The 23585-nt window shown below is 36.8% G+C and overlaps 2 protein-coding genes and 2 long non-coding RNA genes across 11 annotated transcripts; 2 read left to right on the forward strand and 2 right to left on the reverse strand.

Annotated features, from left to right (window-relative positions):
* Positions 1–428: 428 nt before the first annotated feature.
* LOC110873098 lies at positions 429–2825 on the reverse strand. 8 transcript variants are annotated; one of them, XR_002554938.2, is made up of 6 exons: positions 2256–2821; positions 2027–2093; positions 1262–1517; positions 920–1168; positions 756–845; positions 429–535 (listed from the first exon to the last, which is right to left on the reverse strand). It is a non-coding gene; the product is annotated as an uncharacterized LOC110873098 (long non-coding RNA). The 8 variants fall into 8 exon arrangements; XR_002554937.2 differs by having other exon boundaries at positions 429–574; XR_004883824.1 differs by having other exon boundaries at positions 429–574; positions 725–1168; positions 2256–2822.
* Positions 2826–4369: 1544 nt separating this feature from the next.
* LOC110873097 lies at positions 4370–6342 on the reverse strand. The gene is made up of 3 exons (XR_002554932.2): positions 5881–6342; positions 5733–5781; positions 4370–4941 (listed from the first exon to the last, which is right to left on the reverse strand). It is a non-coding gene; the product is annotated as an uncharacterized LOC110873097 (long non-coding RNA).
* Positions 6343–12103: 5761 nt separating this feature from the next.
* Positions 12104–13532, forward strand: LOC110873096 (clavaminate synthase-like protein At3g21360). The gene is made up of 3 exons (XM_022122025.2): positions 12104–12532; positions 12703–12956; positions 13061–13532. The coding sequence occupies exons 1-3, from the start codon at positions 12167–12169 to the stop codon at positions 13425–13427; spliced, it is 987 nt and encodes a 328-aa protein (XP_021977717.1). The 5' UTR covers positions 12104–12166; the 3' UTR covers positions 13428–13532.
* A 1121-nt stretch (positions 13533–14653) lies between these two features.
* On the forward strand, positions 14654–18164 carry LOC118488195 (formin-like protein 2). Its single transcript, XM_035985412.1, has 3 exons — positions 14654–14825; positions 16575–16649; positions 17839–18164. The coding sequence occupies exons 1-3, from the start codon at positions 14654–14656 to the stop codon at positions 18162–18164; spliced, it is 573 nt and encodes a 190-aa protein (XP_035841305.1).
* The last annotated feature ends 5421 nt before the right edge of the window (positions 18165–23585 follow it).

A 23585-nucleotide genomic window follows, 5' to 3' on the forward strand; every position in this document is an offset into this window, starting at 1 on the left:
AATTCAGCAAAACTGAAGTAACAATGCCTCATATACAGAACTAGAATAAATCGTTAGCAACAACATTAATTTACCGACAAGCAAAATCTCATAAAGTGTGTCTATTTAACGTTGAAACCCTGTGCTTCGATTGGGTGCGATTTGATTCACGGTGGGTGATGGTAAGAGTATACACACACTATGGTGATGGTAGTAACCAGATATCATCCTCAAGTTACAAGGACAGACTGCTCCTAGTACTAAACCGTCATAAATTAATGGTCATTACGCATTTTCAAGAATGTTGTCAATGGCATTAATAAAATAAACAAATAAAATGAAAATAAAAGAATAAACCAGGCCTGAGAGAATGTATCATCTAGGCTTACTGCCATACAATCCCCTTAACCGAATGGATAAATATTAGTTATTATGGTAGATTGGTAGTATGGTTGATGCACTCCCTATGGCCTATGGTCTGTGGACTTGCAAACGCACGCACTCTGCTTCATTCTTTCATTGTTTTGCTTCAGACTCCCTCATCTTCACTATTGACCTGGTTTTCAACTTAAACATTCCTAAAACGATACATAGCCTTGCAAATTCAATAAGGACACGATTAAGTACAACTAAAAATAATTTGCAATAAAATACGCATAATTTAAGGATATTTTGACATGAAAAAATGAGTAGGATATTTTGACATGAAAAAATGTGTAATTTAAGACACATCAGCAACATGTACCATGAAAACTAACAAAGTAAAAGAGTTTTACTTTTTCAACCATCATGCCTCCACACGTCAACTATCCACACATCAACTGAAGCAAATTAATAAGCTTCTCATGTTCCATACCCAAAATCAACTATAAAGCCAAATAAATACAAATTTATTAATAACTGGTGTAGTGAATATTTTATACGCCAATCTTCTGCTTACATTTTGGGGGTTGGTTATCTTGATTGGAAGCAATTGGCTATGACTATTGTTGTGGTGCATTAACAAATCCGGTTACCTTACGTATCACAATAGAAACCACTATTAAAAAACATATCTCTGCATGAAGACTTCACTATCTAGATTCCGGTAGGACAATCATAAAGCACGGTGTTGTGGAAACCCTAAAACATTTCCGCTGTCAGTGTTGAATCCGGTTACCTTACGTCCTTACCTCTAATCTCTTGAAAACTATTCAATGTAGAAGGATTGGTCAGTCAAAAACATCAAATAATTAGTTTAAAAACGTAATCAATCAACTTATTCGATGAACTGAATACATACGACGTATACAAATGTCAAAATGTTTGCATCTCCTCACCAATGCCAAAATGTTTGCATCTTTTTTATGAAGTTTCATTGCCCTTCTTGTCTCCGCTAATGGTAAAATGTTTGCATCTCGTCACAAAACATGAAAAAAGGCAACATTAATAACAACAAAAGTAAATAAAAAAACATCAAAAAAGATTAAAAGCTAACCTTAATTGGATGTTGGGACACATACTTACAACCTTAGCACAATCTTCTTGGTGCCTTTAACCTGTTTAGATGTTACCTTATTTAATAATAAAACTAATAACAGTGTATTGTAAACAACATTGAGGATAGTAACTTGCAAAAAGTAAAAAAAAAAAAATGTTAGTTTTGTAGATAAAATAATTCTTTTAAATAGATCATTCTTTGATGTTAAGTAAAAAAATTGCTAGTTTTGTACACAAGATATACCTAGCAGAGGAGATTGTACCATAGGAGACCCGCTTTATCAACCGTTTAGTTAGTGTATACATTGAAGACAAGAAGTAAAACTAATTCTTTAGAAACTTCAACCAGAAGGTCCAAACCAAACCACTTTTTACCTATATGAAAAATTGCCTATTTTTAGCCAAAACGTAAACCGCCCAACCAACCCCTTTTGACATCTAAAACCGGCGATTGCCATTTATCATGCTAAAAGAGGAGTTATCATACTTTTAATTAATGATAATAGTAATCAAATTAAAAATCGGGTTTAAGACTTTAAGAAATCAAATACATAGACAAAACAAATACCTTGAGTTTCTACGAAGCCCTGCGTTGGACTCCACTTAAAACACCAACTGAAATATTTATCGCATTTCTGAAAACGAAATGAGTAAATGTTGAATGACACGATTAAAAACATAATATATATTCTATATGAGTTGTCAAAAACCAAAGCAAACCCTTAAAAGTTATAACTCACTAAGATCAATGAACAACCGATAATAATAGAAAAGATCTAGATGAAAATATTACTCACATGCGTTTCGTGACGAAGAAGAGGTGTACAATACCTCTCACGAAACTAAACAAAAATCTGCCTGAGTGGGATCCGAATCTCATCAGCAACCCCTTACACCACGAAAACCCTAGCCACCGCCGGTTTTGGTGGTTGATTTGACCCTATCCACCACCGTCGGAAGTCATGGCAGAACCCTAGGTTTGCAAGAATACAACCAGGCCAAGCATGTGGATGGCGATAATGCCAACGCCAAGCCTCCCTCTAAAGATGGTGGTCAGCCTCCTTGTCCTTTACGTCGTCTCCCACCTTTAGTCTCTCTCCATATCTTTCTTTCTCCCTCTATTTCATCTAAACGCCGTACCAGATGTTTCTTGTTTCTAGATAAGCTTCGGCATCTAGCATATCGATGGATCTCTGAGCACACGATCGTCCCCCATCTTCGATCACTAAACCCTAATGTCAATTTTGAGACTGATATAAGAGGAGGAAGGGAAGGAATGAGTGTTTTGGTTGATGTGGGGTGAAGGGGTGGTGTCGGAGTGGTGATGAGGGTGAAGCGAGGATAGAGAAGCAAAGAACACAAACAACCTAGTAGCCCACGGTTTTCTCAAAACCACCGTACAACATTAGAAGCAAAATGTACTACCTCTATTGCACAGAATTGTTGTAAATTATACTATTATATAATATATAATATAATTTGTCAACTAATATATAGATATTAATTAATCATTTCATTTACTGTAATCAACTAATACAATACTAATGTTTAATGACATAACTTATTAAAAATTAGAAAGGATTACACCGATAGTCCCTCTAGCAATACTAAATTTCGATTTTAGCTTTTAAGGGGCTGTTTGGAAATTTTTGAATAGTTAAGTGCTGAACCAGTAAGAGGAGTAAGAGGTCTGAACCATTAAGAGCCCGTATAATGTTTAATCATTCAGAGGCAAATATCTGACCAATTCAGATTACATGTCTTAACACTTCAGACTTTATATAATGCTTAATCATTCAGAGGCAACCATTCAGACATCTGCTCGTGTAACAAACAGTCTGAACCATTAAGTGTTGAACCAGTAAAAGGTCTGAATCATTAAGAGCCTTATTAAAAGCTAAACAAACAGCCCCTAAGTTTAATATCTTACATATGGTCTTGATTGTTCGGTAGAATGTAATACATATAGTTCTTGGAATGGATGTAGAGGTGTACAAAAAACCGATTTTAGAACCGAAATTGGAAAAAAAAAATAAACCGGTTTTTTTACCGGTTTTTTTAATAACTGGTTCCAACCCGAACCGGACCGGCGGTTTGTGTAGCGGTTAGGATTCTTGATGTTTGAAACTGGTTTTTTGGTCAAACCGGTTAAAAACCGAACCGAACCGGTTGAACCGGTTACTGTTTTGGGTTTTAAAAACCGATTAGTAACTGAAACCGGTTATTTATACACATCTAAGTAGATGTCTCCTGTTCGTTAAATAATTATGTTAAGGTCATATTTCTTCCTTAAATTTATTAATAACTAGAATTAACGCCTGCGCGTTGCGCGGGAAAACAAATAATCAATCAAAACAAATTCATATGTCACTAATCTACTACATCCAATTTCCCAATTTGTAGAAGTACTCTACTCTTTGTCTTCTTGAAGGTGACCTGGCACCAACACATGATGACCCAAGTAACGGGAGTGATAAACCATGTTTGTGTTGAGGTAATGTAAAGATGAGCATCAACACAAACAACTTCAAATCAAAACCATAAATACAAGCAGGTGTCTTGTCCAACCGTATATAACAAATAACTTTATACTTGTAAGAACCCCAAATAGAAGCAAGTGTGTTGAGCAATGGGTGGTGTTCAAAACACCTTGGGATTGGGATGGGGAGGTCTTGGGATTAAAAGAAATTTGACGTTAAAAAAAAATAAGCAGATATGGCGTTGGCGCTAGAGTTTGAGTCTTGCAATTCTTCCCATTCGCCGCTGACCGCACCACAAACAAACAGCATACAAATATCAATTAGTGATTTGCATATACGATTCAGTCTTTACAAACCTATAACTAAGATCAGGTGGAAAACTTAACAACATACAAATTTTACTTAACCCGTCAACCCAAAAACACCAAAAATCAAGAGAACCTAACCTGTTACTATACATAAAAGATGAGCTTACATCTTCAAATGCCCACTTGCATTTTTGACAAAAAAAATGAAGATAAACTACATGTCAAGATGCATACATCCACCATTCTACAAATTAAATAAAATGTGTAAATAGCAAAATAAACCTAAGGATATATTGAAATGATAAGTACAACACTAAAATTCTAGAAAGAAAAAAAAAAGCTTAAAGAATATAATATACCTAGGTACAAACTTCTTTTGTATTTGTTCTCTCAAATGATACCATACTCAGGTACAAAGTGAAGTAGGAAAAACTATGCATCCACTCCAGCTCCATGATTTTGGTTAGTAGTGGGACAGTGTGTTTATAGTTGCTATTATCTCGGGCCAACTAACGCTATATGTATCTGGTTTCTCCAATGCAACTTTACAATAATCCCGCGAAGGGTGAGCCTTGGACCTATGTGTTTATAGTTGCTATTATCTCCGGCCAACTAACGCTATATGTATCTGGTTTCTCCAATGCAACTTTACAATAATCCCGCGAAGGGTGAACCTTGGACCTACGCGTAAGGCACTTAAAAAGCGAGGGCTAAAGATGAGTAAGGCACATAATATAAACGTTTTATTTAAAGGAAAGAAAGCATAAAACAGTCAAAATAACCCCAAATAGAGTAAATGAAAACTTGTGTTAGAACTAAACATTAATGATACGTTTTTAATTTAATCAAGTTTGCATTGTCTGAGTTCTCAGAAGTCCGGATCAGGCTTAAAACAATTGCTAAGTTGCTTATATGATTATTTGACTTTAATGTCACATGATCATGTAAAAAAATGAGAACTTCCTTGCAAATGAAAGCTATAAAGTTAGCGAAAAGATTAATAAAACTAAGAAAAGAAAAGAGTCCTATTTTAATTTCTATGAAACTATCATAGTAAATGATACTTTGATATTTCTATCATGGCCTATAAACATTATCTCTTCCCTTGAAACCAAACCCACCATCTAAGAAAGAAAATCAAAATATCTATTTGATTGCTAGTTGCTCACCATATTCAAATTAACACCTTTAATTTTTATTAGATGAGAAGATGGTAAACCAAAGCAAAAACATACGTTTATACATGATACATGCAATTAAGCTCCCAAAGTTAAGATTATACCCAAATAAAGTGCACCAAATAATCCACTCTTAATTTTGCTTCTAAACCTAAAGTTCTAAAGTTCCCGCAGGCCACCAACAATTAAAAACAAATAAGTTTAGCATATGTATATAACCAAAACTAACCTCAACAAAATCAAACAGATAACATGCGTAATTGTTTTCTTTGCATAACACAAACCAGTTTCAACAAAATAAAACATACCTATTCCTGAATGGAGACCAAATTCGAGAAGCTTTGAGACCTGCAGAATCTACAATCAACACAAGTGAGACCCAAATTTGTACATGCAATCTGTAAACATAAGTGCAAATACATAAAAAACGCCATAGCTCAAAGTGTAAGAATTTACCCAAAATTAACTAAAATTGGAGCCCTGATTGCTGAAACATAGCTGTCAGAGCTCTAATTTCAGACTACAAGCATCAAGCATGGAATCCGATGGAGGGTTCGCCGGAATCGAAACTAAGAGAAGAGGGAGGAAGGGGATACGTCGAGGGATGCGGTGGAATTGGATTAGGGTACTCATTTGTAAACGAATCTGACTCTCCGTAGCTCTGTTGGAACCCTAGGCGCTACCGGTAACGTCGTCATCATCATGGTCTGCTTCGATTTGATTCCATGATTATCCTTAACCTTAGGTATCAACCACACCCTTAGCCGCTAGAACAGGGGAGCAAAAGACAGAGGTGGTCACCAAAACAGGGTGGTTGACCATAGACGATTGCCGGATCCCCTTCAGTTGACGCTCTCTCTCTTCGATTCTCCTCTGTTTCTTCTCTCTCTCAACTGAATTTCTAGTCCTCTCACTCTATTGAAGAAAAGGAAGCTTGGCCAGGGCAATTCTGTAAAGGCGCGACCGTAAATGTATATAGAATTACGAATATACCCCTCGACACTGTAGCAAGTATGTGTTATCAATTGATAGATATATATATATATATATATAATAAGACGGCATAAGAAAGAAAATAACAAAATTACAGGAACGGTACAATTTTTAACCTTTTTGCTGTTCATTTGGGCAATTTGGTTATTCTAGAAGAAGGGGACGTATGATTTTCTTAAATTATTAGTAACAATTTTTTTCTGGGTAAATTACACTTTTCGTCCTTTATGTTTGTAGCGGGTTACAATCCTACAGTTACAATCCTTTATTTGGAAAACGCATTCCATCTTTCATCCTTTAGCACAAACCAAGTTAAAATTTTCAGTTATGTCTATCCACTTAAGGGTATTCTGGTCATTTTATTGCAATGGATAGCCTTTAACTTCAATAATTACAGTCACAATCCTTTATTTTGAAAACGCATTACACCTTTCATCCTTTAGCACTAACCAAGTTAAAATTTTCAGTTATGTTTATCCATTTAAGGGTATTCTGGTTATTTCATGTTTTTATTTAAAATATTCATTAATAAATAAAACCAAAAAAATGACATATATATAACATCTTCTTCCCCAATTCAATCATCTCTCTCAATTCCCGAACCCTAAAACACCATAAACATGTCTCTTCCTCAGCCATCTCTCTCCTTCTTTCTCCCAATTCAGTCAGCTCATGCTTTAACCATGGTCACATAGGTAACCAAATTACAGTCTATAAACCTGTATTGGGAGAGGGAATGTTTGTAATATTCACTTCCCCTTTGATACCGATAACGATACATCAATTGCTGTTGCTAGTGAAATGGTTGAAGAACTCGACTTAACAGATCAAGATGTCCCCATGATAGCAGAAATGATCGATGCAGAAATCTGGTCATGTATTCCAGACTGGGCCCCACGAGACTACTATGATGATCAAGATGACAATGAACTTTCAGGCTCTGTTGACTCACCCTTTGACCCGCAAAACGAATCTCCATCCTCGTTGACCGTTAAATCATGTGCTTCACCTATGGTTTTAGCTCTTGAAAGATTACCTTCAGGTAGAAAATATTGGTGTGATTCACCTAGGAGTTGTTTTACACCACTGAGACCAAGACCTTCACACGACTCTGAAGATAACACACAGAAAACCGAAGAAATTTCATTAGAAAATGAAAGAGGGAAAGAGATGGTTGAATTGGGAGAAAGAAGGAGAGAGATGGCTAAGGAAGAGACATGTTTATGGTGTTTTAGGGTTTGGGAATTGAGGGAGATAATTGAATTGGGGAAGAAGATGTTATATATATATATATATATATATATATATATATATAGGGGATCGCTAAAATGAAAACCACCTCTAGTTGTAAGAACCATGGGAACCACTTTCTGGCCCTTAGATCAACTAGATGGATGGATGTGATTAAAAGTAGTAAATATTAATATTAAAAGCTTTTTGTCTTATTATGTCTTTAATATTATAATCCAAAAGGGTATTTAAGTAAAATCACTCTATTTTGTCTTTTTATATATATTAATTTTAAATTACCTTTTTTGTCCTATTCATTAATTAGTTTTTTGACTTAATTATTTTTTATTGATAAACAGATTTTTTTTGTAAAACAATTTTTTTAAATCAAATTTTTATTATAATTTTTTTAATTTTTAAGATTTTTACGCCCGGCCTTTTCACGCCTCGTTTTTTGACGCGCCGTTTTTTCGCCCGGCTTTTTCACGTGTCGTTTTTTCAATGCGCCGTTTTTTCGGTTTTACGACCCGGTTTTTTACGTTAACGTTATTTACGTTTTACGCGCCGGTTTTTTGCGTTTTACGTCCTAGTTTTTTACGTCAACGTTTTTTTGCGTTTTACGCGACGTTTTTTTACATTTTACGCGCCGGTTTTTTACGTTAACGTTATTTACGTTTTACGCGCCGGTTTTTTGCGTTTTACGTCACGGTTTTTTACTTCAACGTTTTTTTACGTTTTACGCGCCGGTTTTTTACGTTAACGTTTTCTTACGTTTTACGCGCCGGTTTCTTACGTTAACGTTATTTACGTTTTACGCGCCGGTTTTTTGCGTTTAACGCCCCGGTTTTTTACGTTACCGTTTTTTTACGTTTACGCGCTGGTTTTTTACGTTTAATGCCCCGGTTTTTTAGGTTACCGTTTTTTTACGTTTTACGTGCCGGTTTTTTTACGTTAACGTTTTATTAAAAAAAATTACGTTTTGCGATTTACCTAAAAACTTTTAACGTTTCACGGAAAACTTTTTACGCTTTACTTAAAAACTTTTTACGTTTTACGTTTTTACGTTAAAAAGTTTACGGTTTAACTTTTTACGTTTTTACGCTTTACGTAAAAAAAAACCCAACAAAACAAAAATAAAAAAGAACGAGTGGATTCTGGAAAAAAAAAGGAAGTTTTGGCTCAGATTTTCCGAACATCAGAGGCTGTAAAGTGGGGTTGCGGGTTCTAAAACCTACCCTCCACCATCCTTGCCGCGCCATCGTCATCAAATATATGCGTTTTTTTTTTCGCATCATCACTGCCAAGAACGATCGTCAAATATATGCGGTTTTTTTTTTGCATCAAACACTGCCACACCACCAAAACCACCGCCACAACACCAAACCCTCTGCCACACCACCACACCCACCGCCACACCTCCGTTGCAACATCATAAACCCACCGAAACCCGAGCCGCTACTCCAACCTACAGCCCCAAAATTGCTTGTTTTAGAACATCTCTATACAAAAAGCAAACACTTTTACCACTATTTTTCACTGCCCCTCTACAAGGGAAATGAATCAATCCCAAACAAAAATCATAATAGTGTGACTAATTTGAACTAAGTTGAAGCTCCTGACCCATCTTTACACTCCAACATCTTTTTCAATACCAACTCAATACCCACATAACAATCTTCAAAAAATCAGTAAAATAAAACTAATCATCTTCATTTAACAACATAAAAAATACAAACTTTCATACCTGGATTCACGAGTCAACTGAAATTTAATAGAGCTGTCGGCGGTAATGGACCGGTGGTGGGTACGGCGGCGAGGTGATCGGAAATCAGAGGTGTCGGCGGGTTTATGTGACCGAGGTGATCGGAAATCAGAGGTGTCGGTGGTAGGGTGGTAGTCGGTGGGTTTATGTGACCGGTGGTGGGTACGACGGCGAGGTGATCGGAAATCAGAGGTGTCGGCGGTAATGGAGAAGGAGGTGAGAGAGGGGATAATCGGTGGTGGTCAGTCGTGGTGGGCACCGGGTTGCAAATAAATCGACCACCACAACCTGCCCTTCACCACCGTCGTCTCCCGGCGTCTGAAACTCCGGCGACTAAAACGGTGGTGTTTGGGGGTCGCCGGCGACTGAAGATGATGACGGTTGTGTTTAGAGGCTAAAGATGATGAACATTATGATATCTTCCATCTTCATCAAAGATGAAAGAGGGGAAAATGCTCTGATGATAGTTCAAAAAATTGAAATAAAGAATGGAGAGAGAGAAAGTCATATGGAAATGACAATAATAAAAGAGACAGAAAAGAAAGACTGACCATTGAAGTGATATATAAAGGAAATTACCTAAAGACCCTTTTGGTTGGCATAATATGATTGGTGAAGAGTGGTTCTCACGGTTCTTACAACTGGGGTTGGTTTCTATTTTAGCGGCTCCCTATATATATATATATATATATATATATATATATATATATATATATATATATATATATATATATATATATATATATATATATATATATATATATATATATATATATATATATATATATGTCAATTTTTTGGTTTTATTTATTAATGAATATTTTAAATAAAAACATGAAATGACCAGAATACCCTTAAGTGGATAGACATAACTGAAAATTTGAACTTAGTTAGTGCTAAAGGACGAAATGTGTAACGCGTTTTTCAAATAAAGGATTATGACTGTAATTATTGAAGTTAAAAGCTATCCATTGCAGCCTGCTACAAACATAAAGGACAAAAAGTGTAATTTACCCTTATTTTTAAAGAATAAATAAATTGGATGGTGCAAGCGACCTAATACTTCCTCCTGATGCATATTGAATTATGAGTAAACTACATGGATGATGCTTGCAATTAACCAAAATTTTGGATTTGTTTATTAGTTTTTCAAAAGTACATAAATGGTCCTTCTGGTTTGCACTTCATAACGAATTTAGAGCTTTCCCATTAAGATCCTTATCCCTATTTCCAGTGTCGAAGCTTGAGATTTTCGACCCGGGGTCGAAAACGTATATATCCAAAAATTTACATAAAACTGGGGGTAAAAAACGTATATACCCAAAAATTTCTATACAAAAACTACATACTCTCCACTATTGAGCGAAAAGTTCGGAGGGTCGACCGCCCCCTCCCGCCCACACTAAGCTACGCCAATGCTTATTTCTATAATTACATTGTCAGTGCTTTTTCTCTCTTATGAAATAATACATTTTTATACCTTTATCATTACTTTTTCCTGTTCTCCACTCACAACCACTTTCAAATATATTAAAAAATTAATAGGGGTGAACAGTGTTCCCGTATATTTACAGATGAACAAACATTTTTTCTCTCCTCTGCTCATGACCATTCCTTTTAATATAAGTAACACACTCATGGAAATATAAGAGAACCATTATGAATGTTCTTTGTCCCCAGCCAAGAAATCTAAAGGTTTTAGTAGGTCAAAGTTAGGAATTAAATACGTTGTAAATTGCAAATCATAGTGACCATCATCCATGTACCTTTGAAAAAAAAACTGTGAACTAAATGTGTTACAAAATGCAAACTACAATGACCATCTGTATTATTTTAGAAAACTAGAGATCAAATTCAAAATTTCAGTAAACCACATGATCATCCTTGTACTTTACTCTTGAATTATATAAACTCTTCAGTTATCCAAGGATGTATACGAAGAAACGAATATATTTCCTACATATGTTTCCTATATGTCCCTGAGGTTGTACCCGCAAGCGTAAGTGTTGAAGGGGTGCTCCCTAAATAGGGAGTGGTAAACTTTTTCTCTAACCAATAATATCATTCCATTTCAACTTCTCTCTAAACTCCTTATTTTGCACTCAAACATTAGGGGTGCTCCCAACATGGGGAGTGGTAAACAAATTTTTTTTTTAAAAAAAAAGGATAAATTTGTGATTGGTTTAAAGAGAGTGAGGCCCACCATTAACCTCATCTCCTTATCTCTTCTCTTCCCACATCGGTGAGTAGTCACAGTATAAACACCTTATCGAACACCGCAAGGGTGCTGGCGGCACCATACCCACTCGGTGAACTCCTCCCCGCATAAACTTGCCGAACCCGCCCCTACCAGCCTAATTGAACAAAGATCAACGGTTTTAGTGGAAGTGAAAGAATCCAAGGTGGAAAAAAAAAAATTAAACAAGAGTGTGTGTTTATTTATTTTTTTAAATTTATAGGGGAATATTAAAAAATAGAAAATACTTATGGATTAGGCCTAGTCCGAGAACGTGATCACCCCTTATACTAATTTTATTATATAATGGACCTAGTCCAAAACTTAGGTTATGAAAGTTACATTTATATTGAGAAAACATTTGTCTTGTTATATTTTAAGGCACTAAATTACCAATAACGTAATGGATGACACTTGAAATGTTTATATATACTAAAGGACGAAGTAAAAGTCTACCGTTACAGGTACTTCAACAAATTATCACGGTAAGTAATTCGAACAAAAACTTAAGAACAATCCAAATGGCCACCGGAAAACCATTCCGAGAAGTAGAGCTGCCACAGCAAAAACCTCAAGACGAAGGCGTTCTTTTCCCAGCGGTATTATCCCCAAACAATACCACATTAGAACTCTCTGCTTTCGAAGATGCGATCCGAACTCATAAGCCATGGCTGGAGTCTCTTCTCCTCAAAAGTGGTGCTATTCTCTTCAGAGGTTTCCCAGTTATATCTCCTTATGACTTTAACCGCGTTGTTGAAGCTTTCGGCTTCCCAGAACTGCCTTACGTTGGGGGCGCAGCACCTCGAACCCAAGTCGTTGACAGGGTTTACACGGCTAATGAAAGCCCTCTCGATAGGGAAATTCCTTTCCATCACGAAATGGCTTACGTAAGTTCCTTGATTTTCTTTCTTTATTCTTTTGAACTTTAAATATTAGAATAGTTATTGACGTTTATCATTATCTGATAATTTTGTATTTTTATTACACCTATGTACTAATATATGAAAAATATTGGTTAACTGTCATAGCGTTAATTAGTTCTTGGCATGTATAACAGCTTCCAAATCCACCCACCAAGTTATTTTTCTTTTGCGAAGAAGAACCAGAAGCCGAGGGAGAAACTCCAATAGTTTTGAGTCATGTCATATATGAAAAGATGAAAGAGAAACACCCGTATTTTGTTGCGAAAATGGAAGAGCATGGGTTGAGGTATACAAAAATAACGGGTGATGATGATGATCCATCATCCTACACTGGTAGTAGTTGGAAGTCAGCATACAAGACCGATGACAAAACCATTGCAGAGGAAAGGTTTGTACCTTTATAACAAACAAACCGTACCTGGTAAAATCTTAATTATAGCAGAGCTATTGTTAGGGACCAACTAATCACAATTTATGTTTTTGGAATAACAGGGCGGCGAAGCAGGGAATAAAGCTGGAATGGATGGGAAATGCTGTAAAAATAATTTCAAAGCCTCTGCCAGCGATCAGGTTTGACGAGGAGAGTCGTCGGAAGACATGGTTCAATAGTCTAGTGGTTAGTTACTATGGGCCCGCAACTGAGAAGATTGGTAATCCAAATACATCGGCAGAGGTGGGTAACGGCGACCCTGTGGATGATGACGCTGTGAAAGACCTTTTGAAAATCATGAAAGAAGAATGTGTTGTAATACCTTGGAAGAAAGGCGATTTCCTGCTGGTCAATAATTTGACAGTTCTTCATAGCCGGCGGCCACTAATAAAGCCTCCACGCCGTATATTGGCTTCCCTATGCAAGTGATTCGAAAAAGAGAGATATGTTTTTATGTAATATATAATCTTGTAAAAAGTGGAATATTAATGTATTTTGTTGTGATATTTGATACTCGTTTGAAACTTTGAAGTATAGGGTTGTATCCAAGTCACTTAGGTCTGTTTGGTATGGGGTAATGGAATATATGAGAGAATGGAATGGACGAGGTAATGGAATGGACCACGGAATGAAATGGATCATTCCATTCCATTGTGATGTTTGGTTACTCATACATGAATAGAATGAATCATTACTTTGTACAATTTGATAAACAAAAAAAGATGAAGTAACGAAACACAACTGTATTAAAAACGACAAAAATAAAATTGCCTCAATAATAATAATAATAATAATAATAATAATAATAATAAATTAAGGATAAAAAATTAATAATAGATTTTTGATATATATTAATATTAGTATGAATATTAATAATAATAATAATAATAATAATAATAATAATAATAATAATAATAATAATAATAATAATAATAATAATAATAATAACATATTTCTTTCCATTCCTTGAAGGAATGGAAAAAAAACACCTACATACCAAGGAATGAAAATTATTATATTTGGAAGGAGTTACATTCCTTTGGAATGCTCCATTCCATTACCACATGATAACCAAACATGTTTCTTTTCATTCCACTAGAATGATCCATTCCATTCCACCTTCCATTCCTTCATACCAAACGCTACCTTGGTTTGTTTAAAAGTACGAAACCTATATGTCTGGACGGAATGAACTCAAATTCATTCATTTAAACTTTAAAGCACTGAATTTGTAACTTCAAATAATATTTTAAAGTAACTTTAATTCATTTGTTTGAATTTCGATTGGGATAACGATAGATTGAAGAGATAACGATAGATAGAACGGTCTAACAAACTAAGGGGTGTTTGTTTTTTCAGAAAAACCTCTTCTGACTATTTATGTCTGCACCGCGCAGACGTTTAGCTCTGCAGACCGTTTGTTTATTAGAAGACATTTTACTAAAAATGTCTTCAAATCTCTGCGCGTCCTCTTCCCACGCAAACATGGTCTAATGTCTTCCCACCTCTTCTAACCTTTTCCAACCTCTCTCCACCCCTCTCCCCCTAATCTCAAAACACGAACTCCTCTTCTCCATTCTATTTTTCCCCAACCCTAGTTCCTTCTCCATCTCATCCAACTCAGCCGCCACCCCGGTCATCCTCCTCCTGCTGCTATGCCGCCGGTCACCACCTCCTCCTTCTCCACAAAACCACTGGCAACACCTCCCCCAACTCCACAGCCAACGCCGACACTTCCCCCACCTCCACAGCCACCGCCAACATCTCCCCCACCTCCACAACCACTGCCAACACCTCCCCCACACCTCCATAGCCACCGCCGCCGAGGTTTTCCATCGGTCTTCGTCCTCTGCGAAGGTTTTCCATCGGTGAACCGCCATGATTGATCACCGATTCAGATTATTATTATTATTCAGATGAATGTGTGTGATGATGGTGAGAAAATTGTGAAACAGGGAAGCAGGTAGATAAAGCTAGGAAGCGGATTCTAGAAAATGTTAGAATACATGATTATTAATTTATCCTTCAATTAAATATAATTGTTGTTTAAATTCTAATTTTTGTTGTTTAAATTCTGATTTATGTTGTTTAAGTTCTGAATTTTGTTGTTTAAATTCTGAATTTTGTTGTTCATCTTGTTTGATTATAATTGTTGTTTACTGTGTAGCTTGCAGAAGTTAAAAAATAGTCTTCTTCTTACAGACTGCAGAGCTTTGGTCCACCTCTTCTGCTACAGATGTCTGCAGATGTGGTCCGCAGACTGCAGACATTTTACCTTAGAAAAAACAATTAACACCTAAGTTAAAGCCACTGATCCGCAGACCAATTGGTTTGGGGGAGGTGGGAAGGTTTACCCACTTATGTGGGGTTCCTGCCCAGGAGGTCTCAGGGTCGAATCTTGCGGGCGCGAACTGTAGCACGCTTCAAACTGACAATAATATGCCAACCGCGGGATTACTACTCGTGACGTGGGTGATCAAAGGGCAAAAGCCTAACCGGATGATCTAGCCGTCCAAAAAAAAGTTAAAGTTGAAACTTGAGAAGAACAAGTAAAATTTCAAGTATAGTTTATATTATATATTTTTTTCATAGTGAGTAATATTAGAGATAATTCAGATATTCGAAATAATTTTTCAGATATTCGAAAAACGGTTCCAATAGAGTCGCTACTAAGGATTTACCTCTTAGTCTTTGGAATGGTGGCAATCGGGCAAATTATTAATTGTGTAGGGAAACCGTTAATGGTAGATCAAGCGACTTTTAAAAGATGTGAGAGACTAAAGAATGGCCTTTAAATTATGCTCGAGTCTTGGTTGCAAATGCTTCCAATGGGCTTCCAGATAAAGTCAAAATTAACCTTCCAACCATCAAAGGGACACCGGGTAAGTCTTATATGTGAGGGTAAATTACACTTTTCGTCCTTTATGTTTGTATCGGATTACAATAGATAGCCTTTAACTTTAATAATTACATCTACAGTCCTTTATTTGGAAAACTCGTTACGCCTTACGTCCTTTAGCCAAAACCTGGTTAAAATTTTCAGTTAAATGTTGCATGTGCCTTGCACATGAGAGTATCTTAGTAATTTTCCTTCAATACATAAAACATCCTTCTTTTTCTTTCATTTTCACAGCACACATGACAATATCCTTTCTCTTTCTCTTTCTTCTCTCTCATGTCTCTCACTCTAGAAAACGGCCAGACACCACCACCCTTGTGGCAGAGCCACGGCGGCATCGCCACCCCACATAAAGATAATCAAACGAGGGTTTGTTGATCCTTCACCAAGTCGGATGCATACGAGAGAGTGAAAGGGGGCAGACTGACCTTCAAAGGAGGAACCCTAGCTTCAACAAGCAAATCAATAGACAAAAAGAAAAAAAAAAGAAGAAAAAGTACAACAAATCATCCGCCGATTTCACCGAATAAATCCTCACCGGAGACGCCGCCAAGGCGTCAAGGCGTTCGAACCGGCCGATAGTAAGAAGATCAAGGTGAATCGGATCCTGAATTCGTGTGGAAACTTTGGGGGAAAGTACGGGAATCATGTCGGAATTATTGGATTGTTGTATGCAGGTATGGAGAGTGGGATGGTGGTGGTTAAAGATACGGATGATTATATTAATACTGTGGTTGCAGGGTTGGAGACTGGTGCGTTGTATAAGGCGGCGGGGGGCCGAGGTCGACGGCGATGGCCGGAGCGATTGGTGGACTTGCGGTGGGAGTGGCGGTTACAGGGAAGCAGGTTTTGAAGAGATATGTGCCGATTTGAGGTCGGTTGTGTTCGGTATTCGTTAATTTGAAGTTTTGATCATTTATCTGATGAGACTTTTATAAGATGAATTGTTTGTAGTGTTTTACGATATTGATGATTGACATATATTTATTTTGTCTTGGCAATACACTTGAACCCCTTGTTTTGTGTATTGTGTATCGGTATGTTGAAGGGTTTAGTGGCGAATAAATTCGTGTTGCCGTTGATCTGAAATTTGTGTCACTGTTCTTTTCTAAAATCCCAAATGGCTTCACTCACTGTTCTAAAATCCCCAAAGCCCAATTTCTCAAAGATGGTTGTAGAAGTGGTGGCCTGATGATGATGATGATGATGATGATGATGATGATGATGATGATGATGATGATGGTTTTAGAAGAGGTATTAGAAAGTGACTACAGGGTGAGAGAGAAAGGGGAGATAATGATGATGGTTTAGCTTTATAAGTTTTAAAATTTTGATATCCTTTTTTTTTATTGAATGACTGTTTTGTCCTCATATGGGTTGCACATGATCTCACTTAACTGAAAGTTTTAATCAGGTTAGGGTTAAAGGACCTAAGTTATAACAGGTTTTGCAAACAAAGGACTATGATTGTAATTATTAAAGTTAAAGGTGATCTATCGCAACTCGCTACAAACATAAAAGACGAAAAGTGTAATTTACCCTATATGTGATGTTGTTGGTCATTTAAGTGACAAACGTAAGAAAAGTGATTTTAGTGGGCCGACCCCAAATATAAAATCACATGCTGGAATAGTTAATAGGATGGGTATTAATTTACAAAAGAATGTGGACAAGGGCAATGCCCAAATGGATGCTAAGTTTACGGAAGTTGAAAAGAAATCAAAGGCCCAAAAAAAGCCTTCTCGGCAACCTAAACTAAAGCCGAAAGGGAGCCAGCTGTATTGGAGAACTTTCCACCATTAGTCCGTGTGCAAGCTGGGTTGAAACATGGCCCAGTTTTGGAGTTTGTTGATTCGGATAAATCACAAAAAGTGACAGGCCCATTTGTGATGATTCGTGGATCAAAAGTAATGGGAAGTTGTTATTTTGATGTTTTAAAAGGGCCTATTGTGCCTGTTAAGAAAGGCCTAATAAAAGTTTCAAATAGAATTGAAGGGTTAAATGATGAAGATGGATCGGATGATGAATGTTTAAATGTAGATGTTGGATTATGGGAATATGAAATTAAGGAAGCCCAAAAATATTTCAAGTCTAATACACAGCCTCCTAATCAAGAATTTGATAAGTGGTCGGATCGACTTAAAGAGTATTTTAGTAGGCTTAAAAAGGAGGAATCAACAAAGGAAGCTATGGATTCAAGAGCAAATGAAGATAATGTTGAAGTCGAGTCTGAGATGGATGAGACGACAAGATTTATGAAGCTTTAGCTTAGTGGTTCTTTTGTTAGTTATGTTTCGTATGTTTTTTTGGGCTTGAGCCTCTATATTTGGTATAATGTTTGTATTTTGTTTTGTGGTTCTTTTCTCCTTGATGTATGTATCGAGAGGTAAGAATGCACGTAATGTATTTTTAGTTCATTCATATAATTTTACCGGGGAACCCCCCCCCCCTAAAAAAAAACTAAACCCTCCGCCTAAAATGGAGCCACATTTCTTGAGTTCCAAAAGTTCCCGCATAAAACTAGAAACATCTACGACACCCTGGGACACTCCGATACAACCTAGAACACCCCGTAAGGTTTTGGAATGACCACGAACATCCCGAAAGATTCTGGAACACCCTAGAATGTTATGGAACAACCCGGACCACTCTAGAGCATTACGGAAGACTCCGAAAGACTCTACTTTAATCTGGACAAGTGTGGAACCATCTAGATTAATCAAGGGCATTGTATTTTAAGGATCTAGAAGACTCCATCAAAATATCATAAATAGTATGTCAATAATAGCTAGAATGTTCCTTGTAAGTATCCAAGATATTTGTATTATTTTATACTTAAAAAAGTCTAGATTAGGAACAATCCAGATTTAGGCTAAGTAGTATAAACAGGATGGTTTGCCATTCGAGCAAACTACCTCCAAAAACACCTTGTAAAGACCTTGTACCATCCTTGTAATACTTTCCTTTGAGTAATACAAGCATCCTTGCATTTGTATTCAAGTCTTTCGTTGCATAACCATCCGACTTATTACATAAGGCTTAACTTACAACGAATCTAAGTCGATCTATATACTGGAAAGTAAAAGATTATATTGTAGGATCGAGGATTCATCCAAATGAGTCAATCAAAGTCAGGTCTAGTTTCTAGAAAGGCGGAATCAGACTAGAAACCGTCAATCAGTGTTAGAACAGGAGTAGAAGAGTAGAAAGTCACTTTAAACATGTTTTTCATTGATTTTAGACGTTTAGGTACAGAGAGAATTGGACAGCACTTCGGTACAAAATTCTCCAGAATGTTACAAATGAAGAACACTACTGATCTATATATAGACCTGCCAGACCGCACGGGATAACAAACCCAGACCGCACGAACTGGACAACTCCTCCTCGTGCGACCTGACCATTCAGGTCGTCCGCCCTGGCCACCACACATAAACTTTAACATTTAAAACCTATTACATACTAATGACACGACATAGACTGATGACGCAGGCGATAGACATTATGCATCAACAAACTCCCCCTTGGATATTGCCGCAGTCTTCAGTCAGCCGGTCTTTATACGTTTTCGGCTCTACCTGCGAGATAAAACATTTTAATGAGAACTCTTCTTGTAAAGGTGCTACGGAGGAATAAAAACATGTAAGCGCTTTGTTTATTTGTTCGCGGGTTTTCACGCCGCTTTGAAGGTCACCAATGATTTGCTCCGACATATGGTAAGATAACGTTCTTGGCATGATCGTATCCGATACACTCACTTTTGATTGAAAATTTATTATATTTTGATCACCCGTGTGATCAATAGCATTTGAAGTCGCAATATTTGATTCCTCGTCATAAATCGGATCGGTTTCAGATTCTGAGTCGTCAGATTGGTCAAATATTGGAGCTGTTTCTTCTGGGGGTACATGTGCAGTTCCACTAGGACCAGCCTCATGATCATTTGAACCCACGGTGGGCGAGGAAACCACCAACAGTCTCGGCACTTGCTCTTGTGAAAGAGACTGCTGTTGTTGGTATAAGAACGCCAGTTCCTCTTCATTCGGTTCTGTCGGTAAATGGAATGACTCCCAAAGATTGTCGTAATCAAATAGCAACCTGTTTCTGGGAAGTTGATTCAGAGCGGTAAACTGTTGACAGTCAACGTGTTGAACTTGTATGATCTTCCCCAAACTCGGAACAAAAACTCTCTTCAACGGACTAGCGTATCCTACAAAAAAACCTTCATTAGCTTTCGCACCAAATTTACCGTCCGGATCAATGAATGTGCATACCGAATGGTTCTAAGTACTTCAAATTCGGTTTGTAAATATGAAGTAATTCAAAACAGGTTTTCTTGTACTTCTTCACCGTAAGAACCCGATTGAACATGTAACATGTCGTGGCAACCGCTTCATTCCAAAAATATACCGGTAATTTCGAATCTGCTAACATGATACGAGCCCTTTCGATCAACGTACGATTTTTTGTTCTGCGACACCGTTTTGTTGAGGAGTATACGGTGCGCTGAACTCATGAAGAATGCCCTTATCATTGCAGAATTCAGTCATGCGGTTGTTCTTGAATTCCGTGCCATTGTCGCTTCGAATACGTCTAATCGGCAGTTTGTAAACATTCTCCATCTTTTTGAATAACTTCATCAAAGAATCAAACGTTTCCTCTTTTTTCTCTAGAAACAACACCCAAGAAAATCTTGTAAAGTCGTCAGTAACAACTAAACAATATAGATCTCCACTTATGCTTTTCACATTTATTGGTCCGAAAAGATCCATATGGAGTCTTTCAAGCGGTAATCTGATGAAGTTCAAAAGCTTTTTCGGGTGCGATTTCTTCGTCTGCTTCCCTTTCTTACATTCAATACAATCATCGTTAAGATGGAAGCTTTTCAAATTAACACCGTCTACAAGATCATTATGAACTAAAAAATTCATCTTTCTCAAGTGAATATGGCCCATTTTACGATGCCACATGATGGATTCTTTTTCGGTCGCCTTCGTCTTACTCACAAAGCATTGTGCCTTTTTGTCTGTCGTTGTTGCAACGCTCAAGTCTAGTATATAGAGATCGTTTTCACGAGGAGCGCGCATCAACACCATTTCTTCGGGTATTTTAAACCCTTGTTTAAGAATCAGACATTCATCTTTTGTAAAATGAACAGTAAATGACTTATCACAAATCTGAGAAATGCTCAACAAATTGTTTTCTAACTCAGCAATGTAATTCACTTTATCGAATTATACGACCCCGTTAGTAAGTATTCCTTCTCCAACAATTCTTCCACCTTGAGTTCCAGCTAACCCGACATAACCGCCATTGATTGACTTGACGTCGTATAAAAGTGCTAACACCCCTGTCATGTGCCGTGAGGCGCCGCTATCCATTATCCATTTAGAAATGATAGACCTTGGAAGCCCCTACACACAGCAAAAAAACATTTACTTAAACAATGATACCCAAGATTTTTCAACATTTGGTACACTACCAAAGACAATATCATGAGCTACTATGTCAACTTTTGGAATGTTAAAAACAAAATTTGGAACATCAGATTTTGGTTTTGATTTTAGAGCTCCTTCCTTGATAGGTGGGAATTGTTCAATCAACTTATCTAACTCAAACTCAATTTTCTCATCAGTGGTTGCAAAGATTTTCGATTCAGATTTTAAAACTTCTTCCATTTTCTTTTCCTCAAAAGAATGTTTAGGTTTCTCCACCCATGATTGACTTTGGGAAGTCTTTGTTTTAGAATAAACCTTTGAAGTCTTTTGTGATTTTGAAGATTCACCAATTTCAAAAGTTGATTTTGGTTTGTCCTCTGACTTCAATGATTCACCGCGTTTAAGAATACGCACGGGGGATACCATAGGTGATTTTCCCTTAACATCCTTTGAAATTTTTGGTTTTGGTTTATGGAAAACTGGTTTTATTATCTCTTTGACACATTGTTTGGCGATGTGACCGATTTCATTGCATCGATAACAGATTCTTTTGTCATATTCAACAAAAGTGGATCTGTTGGCCTCGTCTCTTATCTTTTTGGCCGCAATAAAATTGTCAATTGCTTGCTTACTAAAGATATAATCCTTTTCGACTTCTGTATTATTACCAGCCACAAACACTTCACTCAATTTTTCTTTTGGCTTAACTTCTTTCTTAGCCATTTTCATCTCAAAACCAACACCTTTCTTTTTGTGATTATTACCATGTCTCTTGTTATTACCATGGTTACCCACCCATTCATTTTTCTTTCCCGGGTTATTTGTCGGTTGTTGTTTAACAAAAGATTTTTTTGGTTTTGATAGAAACGAATTGTTGTTAACTTCTGAGATATCAATTTCCACGAGTTTAAAAACTTTTTCAACCTTTTCTAGGTTCGCATTCTGAATCGGGTACTCAAAATCAGTATACAGTTTGTCAGTTCCGGTCATCGTGTAAACCACAATGATCGAATCGTCATCCGAAACTTTATCTGACTTTGGGATAAACTTATCAAGAAATTTTTCGTCATCTTCAGATTCTGAACTGGAATTCTCAAAATGAGTTTTAACCGTTTCGAAATCAGTGTTATCACTCTCTTCATCCAACACTTGGTCTACAATTGTTTTAACCAATTGTGACTCGTTGTCGGTGTCAGACGGAGAGAATGTAACATCTATGTTTTCCGGTAACTCATTCTCTTCTGTTCTCAGTTTGAGATTCAATGCCTCCTCCATCCCGTCTGGATATTTCTAAGTATAATGATTCCACATTGGGGGTGGAACATTTTTGAAAGCTGGTTTAACTTCAGTTTGTTGAGGAACGATCTGATCAATCACATATGAAGATGAAAGATAACTGATTAGCTTTTTGTCGACTCTTTCTATCTCAATGCGCATCAGTTCAAGTTCCTTCTTTAGAGATGCGATTTTGTCCAGATGGATGTTAATCGACATTTGCTTTTCCATGACCGTAGCTTTGAGCAAATTAGCAATTTTATCATTTTCTTTACTCTCAGTATGAATCATTTTAATTGATCGTGACAGAGTGTCATAAGCTTATTTAACATCATTAAAATCAAATTTTAATCTGTCGTTAAACTTTTTTAACTCTTGAAACTGTTTGTCTTTTTCAAGACAATCCATGCATGGTTTCAAACAATTTTCGCATGGCATTTCAAGAATTGGATCAACTTTTTCAAAAACATTTTCTTGTTTATTATTTTTACTTTCCGATTTACCAAACTCTCCGGACTCAGACTCCGATTTCTCTCCGGATTCGGACTTCACATTTTCTGATTTGTCATCGGACACGGACTTCTCTCCTGACTCATACATATCACAAGTCTCGATAATTGACTCCTTTTCAACTGACACTAACTCTTGAGTTGCATCTTTGGTCTCATTGTTATCAGAAGGTGTTTTAGTTTGTTCTACCTCTTGCAGCTTGACCATAAGAGCTTTGTCTGCTATTTCTTTCAAAGTCTCTTCATTCATTTCCTTTGAGACATCAATGATCTCTTGAACCGGAGTTTGTTCAACTTCGTACTGTGGGCAAAAACCCGTAGTCAGTTCACAAAAGAAACCTGCAAAAGAATCAAACACATTGGCTGGCATTATAGATTTAAATGCATTAGTAATAACCCCATGTTTAGACTAATAATAGTAGACCGCTGCTGCCTCCTCTTCTAGATCTGCAAAACTTTCTTCATT

The sequence above is a fragment of the Helianthus annuus genome, chromosome 16, assembly GCF_002127325.2.
Source record: "Helianthus annuus cultivar XRQ/B chromosome 16, HanXRQr2.0-SUNRISE, whole genome shotgun sequence".
Lineage (NCBI taxonomy): Eukaryota > Viridiplantae > Streptophyta > Magnoliopsida > Asterales > Asteraceae > Helianthus > Helianthus annuus.

Excerpts from the sequence above, each read along its gene's own strand:
- LOC110873096 (XM_022122025.2), top strand. The coding sequence starts at position 12,167 with ATGGCCACCGGAAAACCATTCCGAGAAGTAGAGCTGCCACAGCAAAAA. Across the intron at positions 12,533-12,702 it reads TCCATCACGAAATGGCTTAC|CTTCCAAATCCACCCACCAA; the intron begins GTAAGTTCCTTG and ends CATGTATAACAG. Across the intron at positions 12,957-13,060 it reads AAAACCATTGCAGAGGAAAG|GGCGGCGAAGCAGGGAATAA; the intron begins GTTTGTACCTTT and ends TTGGAATAACAG.
- LOC118488195 (XM_035985412.1), top strand. The coding sequence starts at position 14,654 with ATGCCGCCGGTCACCACCTCCTCCTTCTCCACAAAACCACTGGCAACA. Across the intron at positions 14,826-16,574 it reads CCATAGCCACCGCCGCCGAG|GTATGGAGAGTGGGATGGTG; the intron begins GTTTTCCATCGG and ends TGTTGTATGCAG. Across the intron at positions 16,650-17,838 it reads GGTTGCAGGGTTGGAGACTG|GGCCTATTGTGCCTGTTAAG; the intron begins GTGCGTTGTATA and ends ATGTTTTAAAAG.